The sequence below is a fragment of the Haliotis asinina genome, chromosome 6 (genome assembly GCF_037392515.1).
Source record: "Haliotis asinina isolate JCU_RB_2024 chromosome 6, JCU_Hal_asi_v2, whole genome shotgun sequence".
Taxonomy (NCBI): Eukaryota; Metazoa; Mollusca; class Gastropoda; order Lepetellida; family Haliotidae; genus Haliotis; species Haliotis asinina.
In genome coordinates, this window is record NC_090285.1 from 29,874,039 (window position 1) to 29,889,750 (window position 15,712).

The 15,712-nt window shown below is 42.5% G+C and overlaps 1 protein-coding gene across 1 annotated transcript in view; it reads right to left on the reverse strand.

Moving 5' to 3' along the window:
• LOC137287583 (E3 ubiquitin-protein ligase SHPRH-like) overlaps positions 1 to 15,712 on the reverse strand; it is a 192,413-nt gene that overhangs the window by 81,025 nt on the left and 95,676 nt on the right. The window contains exons 11-14 of the mRNA XM_067819951.1: positions 15,284 to 15,328; positions 12,796 to 12,874; positions 11,978 to 12,141; positions 8,279 to 8,386 (exon numbers count right to left, since the gene is read on the reverse strand). Coding sequence (XP_067676052.1) covers positions 8,279 to 8,386; positions 11,978 to 12,141; positions 12,796 to 12,874; positions 15,284 to 15,328 — 396 coding nt within the window. The remainder of the gene's footprint in view (positions 1 to 8,278; positions 8,387 to 11,977; positions 12,142 to 12,795; positions 12,875 to 15,283; positions 15,329 to 15,712) is intronic.

Sequence of the window (15,712 nt, forward strand, 5' to 3'; positions counted from 1 at the left end):
ACTGTGGGGGGTACCCCCACTGGGGTTTCCCTCATCCCCACCGTCACCTCGGGAGCAGCATCCATCTATACTATTATTATTATCATTTTTTCTCTCAAATTGACAATGCTTTGCCGTGATAATCGCCGCCGTCACTGGAGCCAACAACATACCATATTTGTGGTACAGCCCGCAGCTGATAGAGCTCACGGCGTGTTCGATAAAAGGGTCTTTCTCGAGGTCCTCCCACAGGTAAAGTCGGCGCTCTGGTGGAATGGGAAGGAAGTATGATACAATACCGGTGTATATCTGGGTCATAGCCGATCCTATTGTCTTTGTCATTTCTGCTCCGAGCCGGGACTCGTATCTAGCGTACAGCTTATCGATTTCTTCGGCTGACATTTTGTGAATTTTATCCGGAGTGTAGTCTCCAAAGTAATGTTTGGCTTTGCCGCCAACAGCCAACGCCACCAGTTTCTCTCGCTTATCATCATCCACTACCCCAGGTACCAACAATTGTTCGAGCAATTCCTCACACTCCATCTTATAATATAACAAGTAAGATTTAGTTTTAACTATATAACACCCGATGCAGACAAAACACAGAGAAATGAAGGTTAAGTTGCACACGACAAACACTTCAAATATCATAGCTATACTTAGCATTTGCTTAGCTTTAGCTTAGCTTTGCTTAGCTTTGCTTAGCTTTGCTTAGCTTTAGCACACTCTTATGCTACTGGTTGGTCGGTCTTGAGCACGAGCTTAGCGTGTTTAGTTTCAACGAGCTGTTGCTTCACCCGTTCCCGTTCTAATTTGCTCATCACATCGTTCTCTCTCAAACACTCCTCGAACGAATCCCTGTCCTTGCAGTGAAATAAGGCCACCCATCGCGTCTGCTCCCTGAGGTCTTTCAACACCGAGTTGAACTTCTGCGTTAGCACCCAGACGCTGTGATTTGCATGCCGGCCGGAGAAGGCCAGGTACGATAGCATGTCTCTCTTTTTTGTTATCTCGCGATTAGCGCTGCAGTCGTCCAGTATGAACAGCGTCGGTTCCCCTTTAAATTTCTCGTGAAGAGCTTTCAACCAGTCCTGCAGGCGTGTTCCAGGGTCGATTTTGTGTACGTCCGGGTCCGTCATCACCCAAGGTCGCGCGTACGTTTTATTCATGCTCAGAGTAGGGCACATGATAACGATGTTATCGAACACATCCTTGTAGTAACCCTCCAACATATCCAACACGAAAACGGTCTTCCCACAGCCAGTCTGCCCGCACACTATGGCGCAGTGTGGGTCAGTGGGCAGTGGGGGGTACCCCCCATCAGTAGATGGCTTGCACGAATCTCCCATTGTCTATATTAAGTTGCGCGTCCATAATAACGTACAGATATAATTTCAACTTACCAGCGGGTTGAGCCTTCTTAGTAATCTGGATGGTTATCCCTTCGCTGCCGTTATCTATACGGCGCCCGCTACCGTGCAGTTTATCATCATCCGTGGATCGCATGTCCAACCATAGGGCGTACATCCTCCACGGGGACGACCAGGATACCTTTCATCGATCGCGCCGGCACGTTCAGGTTGATATTCCACACAGTGTCGCTCTTATCTCGCACGACTGATCTATGCCTCAGTACGCGATCGTACAGGATAGCCATCTTCCCAGAGTACTGGCTTCGAACCTGCCTGGCCAGCTCCGGGCTAGTGACCATGTCGAACTCCAGAGAGATGTTGTCTATGGCATAACTGGCCTCATCACCGTTCGGCGTACGCACTACTTTGCTATAGTCGTTAAACAGGAGCTCGTATTCGAGCCTATCACCCAGCGCGGCCTGGTAAAACGGCGCGTGTCCCGTGAGCAACTCGAAGTCGAGCGGCACGCAGAATCGATTCCCGTATGCTCGAGCGATGGCCTTTTCACCGTCCGATAGCTTGTCTAGCTGGTCTGGCGTGAAGGCATACCCTATGCGCGACCGGGTTGATTTGCTGATACCCTGGTACACATCATTGACTCGTTCTCCCTCGCTTTTCCAGAGATCCCCGTAGCAGTGAAACACGTCGCTGTCGTCGATACTCAGCACCTCGTTACCGCTGATCTTGACGGTCGTTTTCTTGATGATAGCTCTACCCACGTTCCGCACTAGCTCACGTTTGTCGTTGTCGGAGGTCAACGTGATATTGAACGCCAGTCGAACAGTGCCTGGTACAATGAGGTCATTCTCACCAAGGTTTGGAAATCTAACCAGCAGAGTTTGATTCTGGTCTATCTTGCTGGGATTGTTGGTGATGGTCACCGACTGGCGCACGGCTCTGGCTCCTAATGGCTCTCTCAATCTTCTGAAAGGATCTAATTTTCCACCGTACATTGTTATATAAATGAAATATATTTTTAATACTAATGGCTGAAGACATAGATATGACGGAGATGTGGGACGATAGTGCCCAGGCATTCGATGATGACCAGGAGACCTCATTCAGTACTGGCCTACAGCCGGCTGCCGACGAAGTTGAAGATATAAACAACATCAATCAGGAGACCTCATTCTCGAAGCAAAGGGCCGAACTCATTAAGGGCACCGTCGACGATTATTACAACGCAGTTGAAAATAGATACAACATCAAGCAGCCGGGAAGGGAATATTCCAAGTTTACCATCATCAATAAAACGCTGCGTTTGAAGGCTCACCCGGAGATCGATCTCGTGACAAAACGCAAGAGAGAACCGCTTGCTTTATCAACACTGAGCAGTCGATATGGGATTGACTTTATCCGCGATGAACTAGGCTTAGGAGATTACGGTGGCGCGCGACCTAAGCTTCCTCCGAAGGTAGTTCAAAGTCTGGAAGGCATCAGGGACGCCCCATCGGATCAAAACATGACTTATGATATTAAAAAGGTGTTGGCCGACTACGAGAACAAGCCCTTCCCGGGTCTCGAAATTACCTTTCGGGAACCTGTTGATGCAAACCATTCGTGGTCAGCTCTGGAAAAGCACGGCCAAAATGAGTGAGATAGACGACCACATCGCCTATGAAAAGAAAAAACTCTGTGAAACTGAGGACGAGTCTATGAAAGCCACCATCGAGGAACGAATACGTAATTTGGAAGATGAAAGGCAGACCTGGTTGGAGACAGCGTCCGGCTACAAAGAAAAGCTTAGATCCCAGGTCAGCCGTGTGCGGGAAACCATCAATCAAGTCCTCCACCGAGACACCACGTTAGCAGACAGGATTTGGATATTGTTCCGGGAGCAAGGGATCACCATCGCCAGCATTCTGACTGCATTGGGTTTCATCATATCAACCCTGGTGGTGTCACTGACAGGGGGTACCCCTGTGGGGTCTGCCGGCGGCGGGGGAACTCCCACACCTGCCGGCGGTGTTAAAGAATGGATAAAAAAACTCGGGGAACGCCTAGCTAAACTGGCTGGTAAAGCCGCCGAAGCCCTTCCCGGCATCCTGGGTAGCATCGTCTCGTGGTTGTTGGGCGCTCTGGCTAAAACTGCCACGTGGCTCAGTCAAAACCTGTGGGCAGCCATCGTCGCCGTGGCGGGTCTGGTGTACGTAGAGGCTAAGAAATTTTTAACCAAATAAGTCCCAAAGCTACCCCACCAACCACCAGGGCCGTTTTATTATCAATATGATTGGAGGCCTGAATATGGGGGTGTGTAGGGGGTACCTCCACATGAACTTTAGACTCCGGGGGTGGCGCCACTATACCCGTTTCACGTGGTGGGATGTGTGGGATATAGGGGGTGTTAATATCGGGGTTGATACCCAACTTTTGATCCGCCGTGGCTATGACTATTTTGTTGTTATAACCCACCACTTTTTTTACTCTCAGTTGCATATCACTCGGAGCCATGTACAGCCCCACGCCGAACACGTAATTGACTTTCGATCTGGCGTATTCTAACACGTTTTGGTAACGGTCGATGGCCCGCGGGAGATCAACTGGAGCATTGATAGCATCATCAACGTTGACAACGAACTGTTTCTGAGCGTCGTAAGCAGTTCCCTTACCGAGGATGTTGGAACGTGTCATCGACTGCGCACCCAACAGCGCCCACACGTACGTTCGAATCGAGTCGTTCAAGCGTATTGTACCAGCACGAGTGAATTCTTTCGATGTTTTTGAGATCATTTTAGTCCAGGCTGTGGCTGCATCAGGATTCGAAATGACCAGCGCACAAGGGCCCGGAGTGAAAAAATGCGTCAATATCGGGATCTCCGACCTCGGAGACACGCGCGGTTTCGACGCTCCCGGAGTAGATGGTAAATCGTACGCCTTGCAACTGAAAAACAACATTTACAAACGCGTTGAAGTCTCCGGTGGAACCCTAAGTGATATAGTAGATACCACAAGAGCAACAGTCAACACTAAGTACGCCCTTGTCAACACCGGTGATAACTGGATAATATACCCATCGTTCGGGGGTAAACTGTTCGACTTAGACGATGTTGAGAGCACTACCGTCGCCCGAAACAAGCCATATATGCTCGTCTTCACCGAAGATGACAAGTGGGTGTTGTTACCCGATAACGACTGGTTTCTCAATATTAGACTCGGCTCCCCCTACGTGTTTACTGATAACAAAGACAACCACCTAAACAAAGTCGTGAACAATGGAACCCTGCTCGTGGCTTATGTCCTAACTCAGAGACGTAGCGTAGTCGTCAGCCCACTCAACGCTATGGCAGCCCACATGCTATCGAGTAAACTGACCATACAAAACGTGACATTGCAGTTGGTGTCTGAATTCGAAGGCGTGGTCAAGATACTAGAGAGTCTACCGGCAAACTCAACACTGATCATCAAAGTCTACCTAGGGGAACCATCGGGGAATGATGTCGAGATCGTGAAGGGGATCAAACTCGGGTGGGTGAAACGACACCAGTATCAAGTTTGCAACGTTTACGTGCGGGTGAATGTCGGCTCCAACACCAGTCTGGAGGGGGTCAACGTGATCGTGGAAAACAAGATATCACTAACCAAGATCTTCCTGCCTGACAACATACACTTCATGGGTATGAAGTTTACCCCTGAATTATTATCAGAAAACCAGTTGGAAATTATATCGTAATAATATAATAATGACCAGTCATCCCAACACTACGCTTAACGACCTAGGAGATACGGAGGGATTCGATCAGCCTGGTGAGGAAGACGCCTTATACAGTATGGTTCAAAATTATTGAGAATAGCTAAAGCATTTCATATTATTAAACGAGAACAAATCAGATAAAATTGAATGTATTGTGAAATTGAACTGACCTTTTCATGTTGTGTAGGTAACAATTTAATATTTTATCAAGTCTCCTTGAGCTTCACGGCACAGTCTAAGACGGGTAGGCATACTTCCTATCAGAGAGGTTAGTGTCTCGTGAGTTATGCTGTCCCAGTATCGGACCACTTCTCTCTTCATGTCTTCAATTTTTGTCAACCCCTTTTGATTCACACATTCCTTCATCATCCCCCAAATGTTCTCAATGGGATTTAAGTCAGGACTATATGCAGGAAATGGTAATGCAGTCACATTTTTCTCCTGAAACCACTGCTTGGCATGTTTTGCGGTGTGTTTAGGATCATTATCTTGCTGCAAAATCCAGTCATTTCCATAAAACACATGTGCACTTGGAAGGAGAAAATTATCTAATATGTTAGTGTAGCGTTGACTTGTCAGATTTCCCTCAAACACACACAGCGGGGTCGTTCCTAATAAGGATATCCCTCCCCATACATGAAACTTTGGGCTGTATTTAGGTCGTCGATACAACGGTGCTGACGCAGACTTTGTCCATATTTTCACATTATTGGGATATACCCATACTGAGCTTTCATCAGTAAAAATCACATTTTCCCAGTCAAAGTTTTCATGTGCCAAACACCACTCAACACGCCTGTCTTTATGTTCTTGTTTCATGAGAGGAGAAGGAATTCCAGTCTTTTTCTCACATCCAAGATCAATCAAATTTCTTCTAACTGTAGATTTTGATACAACTGTTGATCCCCTTTCTATCATTTCATACCTGATGTTGGAGATGCTTGCCCTTTGCTTTTTAGACGCTAAAATTCCCAGCCGGACGCGATCTGAGAAGTCCAATTTTCTGGGTCTCCCTGCTCCTTTCTGGTGCCCCAAATCCTTTCCCTCTTTAAAATTCTTCCTAATCCTATACACAGTAGAAAGAGGAGTTCCTGTTCTCTCTGCCAATGTATTTACATCATCAATTCCTTGATTACACAACTCAAAAATCAACCTTCTTTTATCTTCAGCAGACATTGTTGACAGTGCTGAGGAAAATGACGTCTGCTACAAATTCAGGGGAGGTAACTCTAATTGTACTATACTCAGTAGGCCAAGATGAGTTGCCTCCCTTATACCATTACTTAGTTTTAAGTATCAGTGAATCAGTTGAGGTGTTAGGATAGCTCAAAGTAAGAAGAAAAATTCTCAATAATTATGAACCAGACTATATATCCTACACTTCAAAGACAACGTGTACAGACGGGTGTCGTTATCAGATTTTAAAGAGCCCAAATGGCTGGTCAACTTAACATTCGCCTCACCTTATATCACATTAAAAGATGGGGTGGAAGAATTGGAGTTGGTCTCTAAGATTAGGAATAACGGTATCTGGCCCGGGGATTTCATTTCGGAGGGTGAATTATACATGATAACTCTTGGTATTGAAAAAAATATGTTAAAGTCTGTACCAAAAAATAAATTAACATTTAGCAATAATTTTTATAGTAGATATCTTGATGAAATATTACTCCCTTTCACACTCATCATAGAAGTCTTCTTTTCCTATTTAGATAATGAAAACACCTCAAGAGTACACCAAATTTTACCCGCGGTGTCAATACACTGGTTTGACGAACACCTAGACCAATATTGTCGTATTGTTATACAACGGGATACCTACGCGGACCCTATAAACCGCTTAATAAGCCTCAGTGGGGTTTTTATTACAACAGAAAAGTATATTAGCTTCTCACCTATTACCCTGACTAATAAGCTAGATCTTGTAGACTTCAAATTCATTAATAAACTTTTAACTGAAACCCAATTAAAATATCTTTCAAAATATATATTATAGGATGGGTCTGTACCCAGTCGTAGAGGAAGTAGCGAAGACGCTGGAAACCGTAGATGGGTTCCGCTTGAGGCAGTTATGTGATGTGAAACGCCAACTAGAACAAGACCGTAACACGCGGAAAGCACTATGTAAAAAGTACCATAGAGCTTTCAATATCGTGGATGGGGCTGACACTACCCTTATGGTAACCAGCATGGGACTAGGGGCGGCAGGCGTTGGGTTGTTAGCTACCATCGTGGCCGCACCTATAGTGCTAGGTATTGAAATAACAGCTGGGGTGGCAGGGGTGTTAGGGTTGGCGCTTAAGTTAGTATCACGCAGACTGCATCGTAAGGCATTGAAACACGACGAGATCAGGGTTCTGGCCGAAGCAAAGCTCAACACAGTAAGTGGGCGTATTTCCACGGCACTCTCTGATAGTAAGATCTCAGAAGAGGAGTTTCGTTCAATCCTCTCTGAACTCACAAAATATAACGGAATGAAACAAGATATTCGGTCCAAATCTCGTAAGTCTGCTATCAGTGAGGACGAGAAAAAAAAGTACATAGAACAGGGGATACAAAAAGCCCAACAAGCCTTTATTATGAACACCAAAGAGATCATAGGCGGTTCACGTTAAACTGTTTCATCGATATAAACGTGATATAGGCACAGTGTTACCTCCAACACACGTTAAGTAGTAGGGGTAATAGTAGCAAGAGCTAAGGACCCAACCAAAGCCTTATTTAGTAAATAAGGCTTTGTAGAGACTTTTCTTGAAAGTGTTTTAAAACCCCCATTGTATATACTACTTATATAAAGAGAGATATGTGTAAACCAATGTAAATTACACAGAAATATTTGCAAAAATACGTACACATGATGATGAATGTAACATCAAGGCATGTACTTTTGATGGCATTAAGAGAATGCTTAGTAAACACACCTTTGTTGAGAATATTCAAGATCAAGCAAAAGAAACTGATTGGAAAGAAATGGTACCTCTACCAGCAATATGTACCAAATTTCATGAAATTACTGAGAAAAAGGACTATCTATTACAGAATACAAAAAATAGGTTTAAACATCATGAACAAATTGAAGTTTAGTAACTATTGGGAAATTTCAGCTCATAACAATGTATTTTTAGTTTTTTAAATATGTGTACATGGCAAAGTTACGGTGATTTGCTGGCATGAGTTAATAAAGTGTGCAGTATACCTGAGCTGCCTCCTTGGCACAGTCCCGGTACTGTCGGCGATAGAAGTGATCCTCCACTGGGGAGAATGTCAGCCAGTGCACGGCCTGATACTGAGGGGGCAACTCAATCTGCAACATCCCATTCAGTCACATCAATGATGTTTCTATGGTCACATTTATATCTACTATATTCATGTGAAGGTATTAAACTTATCATTGTTTTCATATTGTAAATATGACCTATGAAACTTCTGTCAGAGGGTGGTCTCAAATTCGATAAACTGCACCCAATCTATTTCATTTTGAATAAAATGTTTGAAAGAAGTAAATGAAAAAAGCAGTGTTCAAAAGCCCTGCAGATGGTCATCTTTGTCCCTGTGTATACCTCTTCTTCAAAATGTGACCAGAATTCTCTCAAAAAATTATTGGACAAACATTATGTTAAGACTGGAATGACTGCTGAAGCCGTAGCTACTGAGAATGCTGTGTCCATGCACTTTGCAGAAATGAAACCTTGTGTGTACTGTAATACAGGTCCTACAATAAGCCCAAAGAAACATTGATATTTGCCATTTTGGTAATGGAGTCTTCATTCCTTTCAAAAGAAAAAGATACCATCAGTCTTTTTAGCACCTTTAGAAATGGAGAGTGGTTTCACCAGAACATAAAACTGTTCAGCATATAAATAAATTACACTTGAAGTAATACTGGAATTGTGTCATTGTTTGGCCTATCTTCATCTGTCTGCCTCTTCATCAATGCTTGACCTACATTCAAGATCACTTGCTGTGAAAGATTTAGTAGAACTGTTTCTCACTAGAAACCAAGACTTTGGTGAATGGTTCGATATTTATGACCCATTACTTTGGATTTGAGTCAGTTGCATCGTACTACATTATTATGCATCATTGTATCTTGCTTTTTGGTCAATACATACTATTGAAAATTTAAGACTCGTCAGAGTTATATTTTGCTGGATTTGAGAGGATTTCTTATACCTTTTGTCACGCCAAATTACTAACAATATTCACTGCACTTGTAATCCACTGTGTGGTGCCTGCCAGTTCTCTTGACATCAATATTCCAAATCAGTATAAAACCAAAGTAGTAATCAACGGATTATATGTGCCTTCAAAGCACTTGGGTGGCTATGTGCTTGCAGTGCCCATCCTGTCACATGTCATCCAGTCCTGTCTCAAAGCATCTTCTATCTTTGACTGAAGACCCAAGGTGTGGGATTAAAATAATTACTAATGAATTAAAATATCTACAGTTTACAGTTTGTTGCAAGGGAGGGTTGCAAAGAGAGGAACAGCCAGGTGTTTGACATAGGATGGAGACAGCACGGCACAGGTAAATGAATAACCAACTTTGATGTCACTTGTGCATGTGCTTCGCATAGACCTGGCTGTTTCCCTCTCGGCACTCCTCCCTTGGAACCAATGGAGAACAGTGTCAATAGTTTAATGATATTATTGAGTATTGTATGGGTATTAGTTTTTGAGGAAGACTGCAGTTCATCGGTCCACTTCTGAGCCATCTTGACTATTGTGACAAACTTTCCTCAACAAGAGCTAGAGACTTCAATATCCCATACTGACAGTCTCTTAGGGATGCTCATGACTGTTGAGAGGGAGCTCTTAGCTTATGACTGTATGCTTTCCCTATCAGGTCAGATCTTTGCTGGTATCTCACAGCCACCATGTACTACCTTCCCAAACCTAATACAATCTAAAGTTTGTCAAATACATTGATCATCCAAAATCTGCATACAAGCTTCTTGCCATAATCATTTTTATCTGGTGCCTGAATTGAACTCTTCTTCAAGTTATCAACCAATTTGATAACTCAAATTTCTGATTAAAGATGTCATGTTAAGCTATCATGTTGAAGGAAATGACTGTGTTGTCTAAGATGTTGAGGAGGGTAGCTTCTGTGAAGTTGAGACGTATCCCTTGGACATGTTGCCTATTCATCTTATGGTCTCTCACTGATGGAAGATCCAATCAGTTTTGGGTTAAACATCCTTACTTGGAATGCACTTGCACAGTAGTCATGTTCCTTTGCATTTCCAGCATAACAAGAAAGACATCTGGGTTGCCAGCATCATGTTGATCCAAATACTGTTCCCAGTAACAATGACTCAAGGTTGAGCAATTTACAATCAGAATGTATGAAATTTCAGCTGGATCACAGCATAAAAATAATCGTAATCACATACGAAAATGGTGATTTTGTGTAGTTGAACTGTTTGTTTGAAGCTGTCAAGAACACATGCAGGAAAAGGGGTCGTCCCACTTGTGCAGTCTGGTAATCCGATGTAATCCAGTTTAAGTGTTGCTCTTGGGTTGCTGGCCCATTATAGTCAGTTTCAGTGAGCTCAGTTCAGTTGTCAGTCAATTACCCACTGAGCCAACACTGTTCTACTGATAAGGTGACTTGTCATTTTCCTTAAGAAGGAGTGTAAGTAAGAGATGAGTTTGCTTTATGTCATTGCAGTTATGGCAAATGCAAAGTTCCTTGTTTCTTTCCGAACTGTGTTAGAGGTCAATATAACCTTACATTGGTTACCAAATTTGTATTGAGTCTAGGAACAGTGACAGAGTTCAAAGAGACCAATCTTCTCTGTTCTCTGTACAGAGCAAGAACCAAGACAAGACCTGCTCTGCCACGACACTGACCTTCCAAGAGATATACACCAAGACTATGGCCGGCGACAACGTCCTCCTAACATCAGACGGCAACAGAGACTAGATGCTGATCTTCACGACCGACTCCATCGGGTTATTACCATTTAACACATACCACAGAGAGAAACCTTTCACATAGAAACAAAATTTGTATCGAATCCTATCATATTTAGGACACATGAAACAATAGTGGAATACATCTTCTGTGTCTTGTGAGCAGGCTTCCATCATTGTTATCATAACTGTCGCCTTCCAGTGCTTGTTCATACTGGCTTCCAGCTTTTGTTAACTCATTCAGCTTGTTACTTTGTTATTGTTTACCTGTACATAAATATCGCTCTGTACCCCATTCTCATTCACCTGATGAAGGAGTAAGCATTAACTCCGAAACGTTGTGTTCTCATAATAAAGAAGTTGATATCCATAAAAATCTTCATTCTTATGTATCTCACTTCTAAATGCCATTCAAAGACTAGTTATGTAGTATTGTTAATTAAATGCAGAATTAAAATGTTGTAAAACTTTACCTTCTTAACCTTTTAACCCTTCATAAGATATAACTTTATATTGCTACCCTTGTCCAGTATTTGACTTTCCAGTACAGGATATAGTCGGTACATCAAAGACAAGACGGTAATCCCCCATACAGGATTATCTGTCGACATATCAAACAAACCAGACACGCTTCAGCCATATAGTGAAGAAAATAGAGAGAAATGGCAAGATGAAGCAATTATGCAGTGATGTAATAGAAAATACTGTTTGACTTGAATAGAATGTTTTCTTTATCATCTCGCTAACACATTCACTCGCTTATCTACCTACACTTCTTTTCTGCAAATCAATGATTATCTTGGCACTGAAATGCATTCATGAATGTTTCATCACTTAAATCTAATTTCTTTGACTTAACATGTTTTATCAAAAAGATTCAACTTTTAGTGACAATAAATGTATGTGAAGATCCAGTTCCTGTCCTGTTCCTGCTTGGGGCCACCTGATGACCATAAAACAAAACCAAGCAACAAACCTGATCCAACACATCTTTCTTTGATGTGCGCCACAGTGTCTGTGACAGGGTGTCATACATAGGCTGAGTGATGCCATAGGTGAATGGCTGGTACAGCAACTTGTTCCACCACAGTTGTACCCAGTAGGGATCCATGCCCAGGAACAGCAGAAGGCCATACAGATCTGAATCAAAATAACTCTCACTGACACTAAGTTATAGCTCATGTTTTCTTTTCGACACAATAACCTTTGTCCAGCTTTTTCATACTTTCTTTGCATGTTTTCCCCTTAAACTCCTGAAGAAACCCTTTTACATTCAGGAAAGACAAGCCATGACTTTGCCAACCGCTGAAACTTGTTGTCTCCGACTGAGGCATGGGTTACTGTTAATTCTGTATTTGTGACTCAGGATAAGTGATGTATGCAGGTTTCATCCTGAGTGAAACTGCTTTTCTATCTGAGTTCACCTGGTACCAGGTCAGACGTTCCAGGAAACTTTTCAGCCTGTGTCAACAGTCAAGATACCAAGCTTCCAAAGAGCTTGTTGATGTGAAGACTGTGAGTTAAGGCTCCATGATTGTGATGTTGATGCTACATTCAAGTAAGTATTGTTGTACCTAATCATGACTATATGATGTTTACAGTTGTATGACCATGCTGCAAGGAGGTCTATGTAGCTCACTAGCACTTTAAGTTGCACAATCTACGTAAGGCCACAAATCTTTATATTTGTCCTTGTATTCCAAAAACTTAAGACAGATTCTACTGAGCCGATATTGAGGATAAGCCGATATTAATGTAAAAAAGAATTAGCAAACAGCATTCAAAAAACCTTACCTTGTATACTCTTCTGTATTGGGGTACCAGTGACACACCAACGATTAACACCACTCAATCGCATGGCCATTTCTGCAGTCTGTAGATTACATGAAAACACAGGTTTCATAAAGGCACAACTTTAATTCTTCTCTACTATCCCTTACACTAACACACCACATTCCTACTTTGTGCACCACTATAGTCTGTCAACCAAATGTTTGGGACACCCCTTTTGTCAACTATCTTCCAAATACCACCAAATGAACACATGCCATCAAAGTATATCTTAATCTGATCCCCTTTCGCATAAGATAAAATAGGTGTAACTTTGTTAGTCACTTAAATGAAAAGTTACTTTAGTAACTATCAAAATTTCTGTTTGTAGAAGACACCCATGTGTGCCAGTGTAGGAATCAGTCATGTCTGTCATTGTATGTGTCAGTCATGTGTGTCAGTGTTGAAGTCAATCATGTGTGTCAGTGTAGGAGACAGTCATGTCTGTCATTGTATGTGTCAGTCATGTGTGTCAGTGTTGAAGTCAATCATGTGTGTCAGTGTAGGAGTCAGTCATGTCTGTCATTGTATGTCAGTCATGTGTGTCAGTGTTGAAGTCAATCATGTGTGTCAGTGTAGGAGTCAGTCATGTCTGTCATTGTATGTCAGTCATGTCTGTCATTGTATGTCAGTCATGTGTGTCAGTGTTGAAGTCAATCATGTGTGTCAGTGTAGGAGTCAGTCATGTGTGTCATTGTATGCGTCAGTCATGTGTGTCAGTGAAGGAGTCAGCCATGTATGTCACTGTATGTGTGTCAGTGTCAGAGTAGGAATCAGTGATGTGTATCAGCGCATGAGTCTCTGATTTGTGTCAATGTAGGAGTCAGCAACTGATCCTCAGATTAGAATTGTTTGAGTTACAGGTAAGGTCAGCAGGCAACGCACATGCATGACCTTGGGTCATGGTAACATCGGTTTCAGCTTCACTAATGTTATATCAAAGGAATGTCTGAAACGCATTAAAGAATAATAAAACTAATAATTAGTCATGGTCTGACAATCCAGCTTCAAAATTAGAGCTACCGGTGTTGGTGTCATCCTCTGAGTCTACACTAATCAAGATGGGTTAGACACATTTCCTTTATAGACCATCTTTAACCCAGCATTGTCCTTCCACCCTGATCACACAATTGACACATTGCTGCCATACTTCTGGTGTTACTGTTGACAATTTGTTTAATGTATTTGAGTTTGAAAGAACATATTTTGTGCAGCTGAATCCCTTAAATTGCCCCAGACCAGTTAAATTGGATTAAAGTCACAGTGATAGGGCTACAAACATTGAATTTCATGGCCATGCTTTTTCAACATGGTGTCAAGTAAACAGGGGGTGGTTTGCAAGCTAGTATGATATGATACAGTTTAGTTTTAGTAGCGTTAGCTTGAAAGTCGATACCACGCCTGGACAACCAAGATATCATCTCAGGTTTTCTGGAAGTGGTGGTAGGAGTCTTTGCCAAGGAATCTCTAACACTGTGGTATGGAGCATTCTCATACTAACTCCTACACTGACTGATCCTACAGTGACACACACTGGCTCCTACACTGACAAACATGACTGACTTCATCACTGACACACAATGATTCCTATGCCAACACACATGACTGACTCCTACACTGACACACACTGACTCCTACACTGACACGTCTGACTCCAACACAGACTCATATGACTGATCCCTAGAGACACATGACAGACTCCTACACTGACACACATGACTGACTCCTACACTGACACACATGACTGACTCCAACACAGACTCATATGACTGATCCCTAGAGACACATGACAGACTCCTACACTGACACATATGATTGATTCCTAGAGACACATGACTGACTCCTACAGTGACACACATGACTGACTCCTACAGTGGCACACACTGACTCCTACACTGACACACATGACTGACTCCTACACTGACACACATGACTGACTCCTACACTGGCACACATGACTGACACATACAATGACCCATATGACTGACTTCTACACTTACACACATGACTGACACATACAATGACACACATGACTGACTTCTACACTGACTGACACATACAATTACACACATGACTGACACATACAATGACACAGATGGCTGACTTCTACTCTGACACACATTAGTGACACATACAATGACATACATGACTGACACATACAATGACACACATGACTGACTTCTACACTGACACACATGACTGACACATACACTGACATACATGGCAGACTCATACAATGACACACATGACAGACTCCTACACTGACAGACATGACAGACTCACACTGACACACAAGGCAGACTCCTACACTGACACACATCGCAGATTCATACAATGACACACATGACTGACTCCTACACTGACACACATGACAGACTCATACACTGACAGGCATGACAGACTCACACTGACACACATGGCAGACTAATACACTGACAGTACAGACTAGTACCTTAGTTGTTGTGCATTCCACCATCTGTGCTTCATCAAGACATATCTGAAATGTATACAAATCTTCATTTGGAAAGATCAAGCATCACATCATATCAAAATAGAATTGCCATGGATTTTTCAGAATCATGCATGATAATCCAATGATTTATAAGGTTTATCTTTGATGAGCTTAAAACTATATGTACATATTACATATAATCCAATGAGTAAGAAATTTGTCCCACATTCACAGATGTGTGACCAAGTTAAATACAAGGTAAATCATTGAAATGTATTGACTGTGACAAGCAACCAAATGTTTTGAGAAAAGTGGTTGCATGAAATTGGAACCTTTGAAATTGCCAGGTGTTTGGTGTTCACTGAAATACCATACTGTCGATATGATATCAGTATCAACAGGTAAAGATGACATGTCAGCAAGATAATC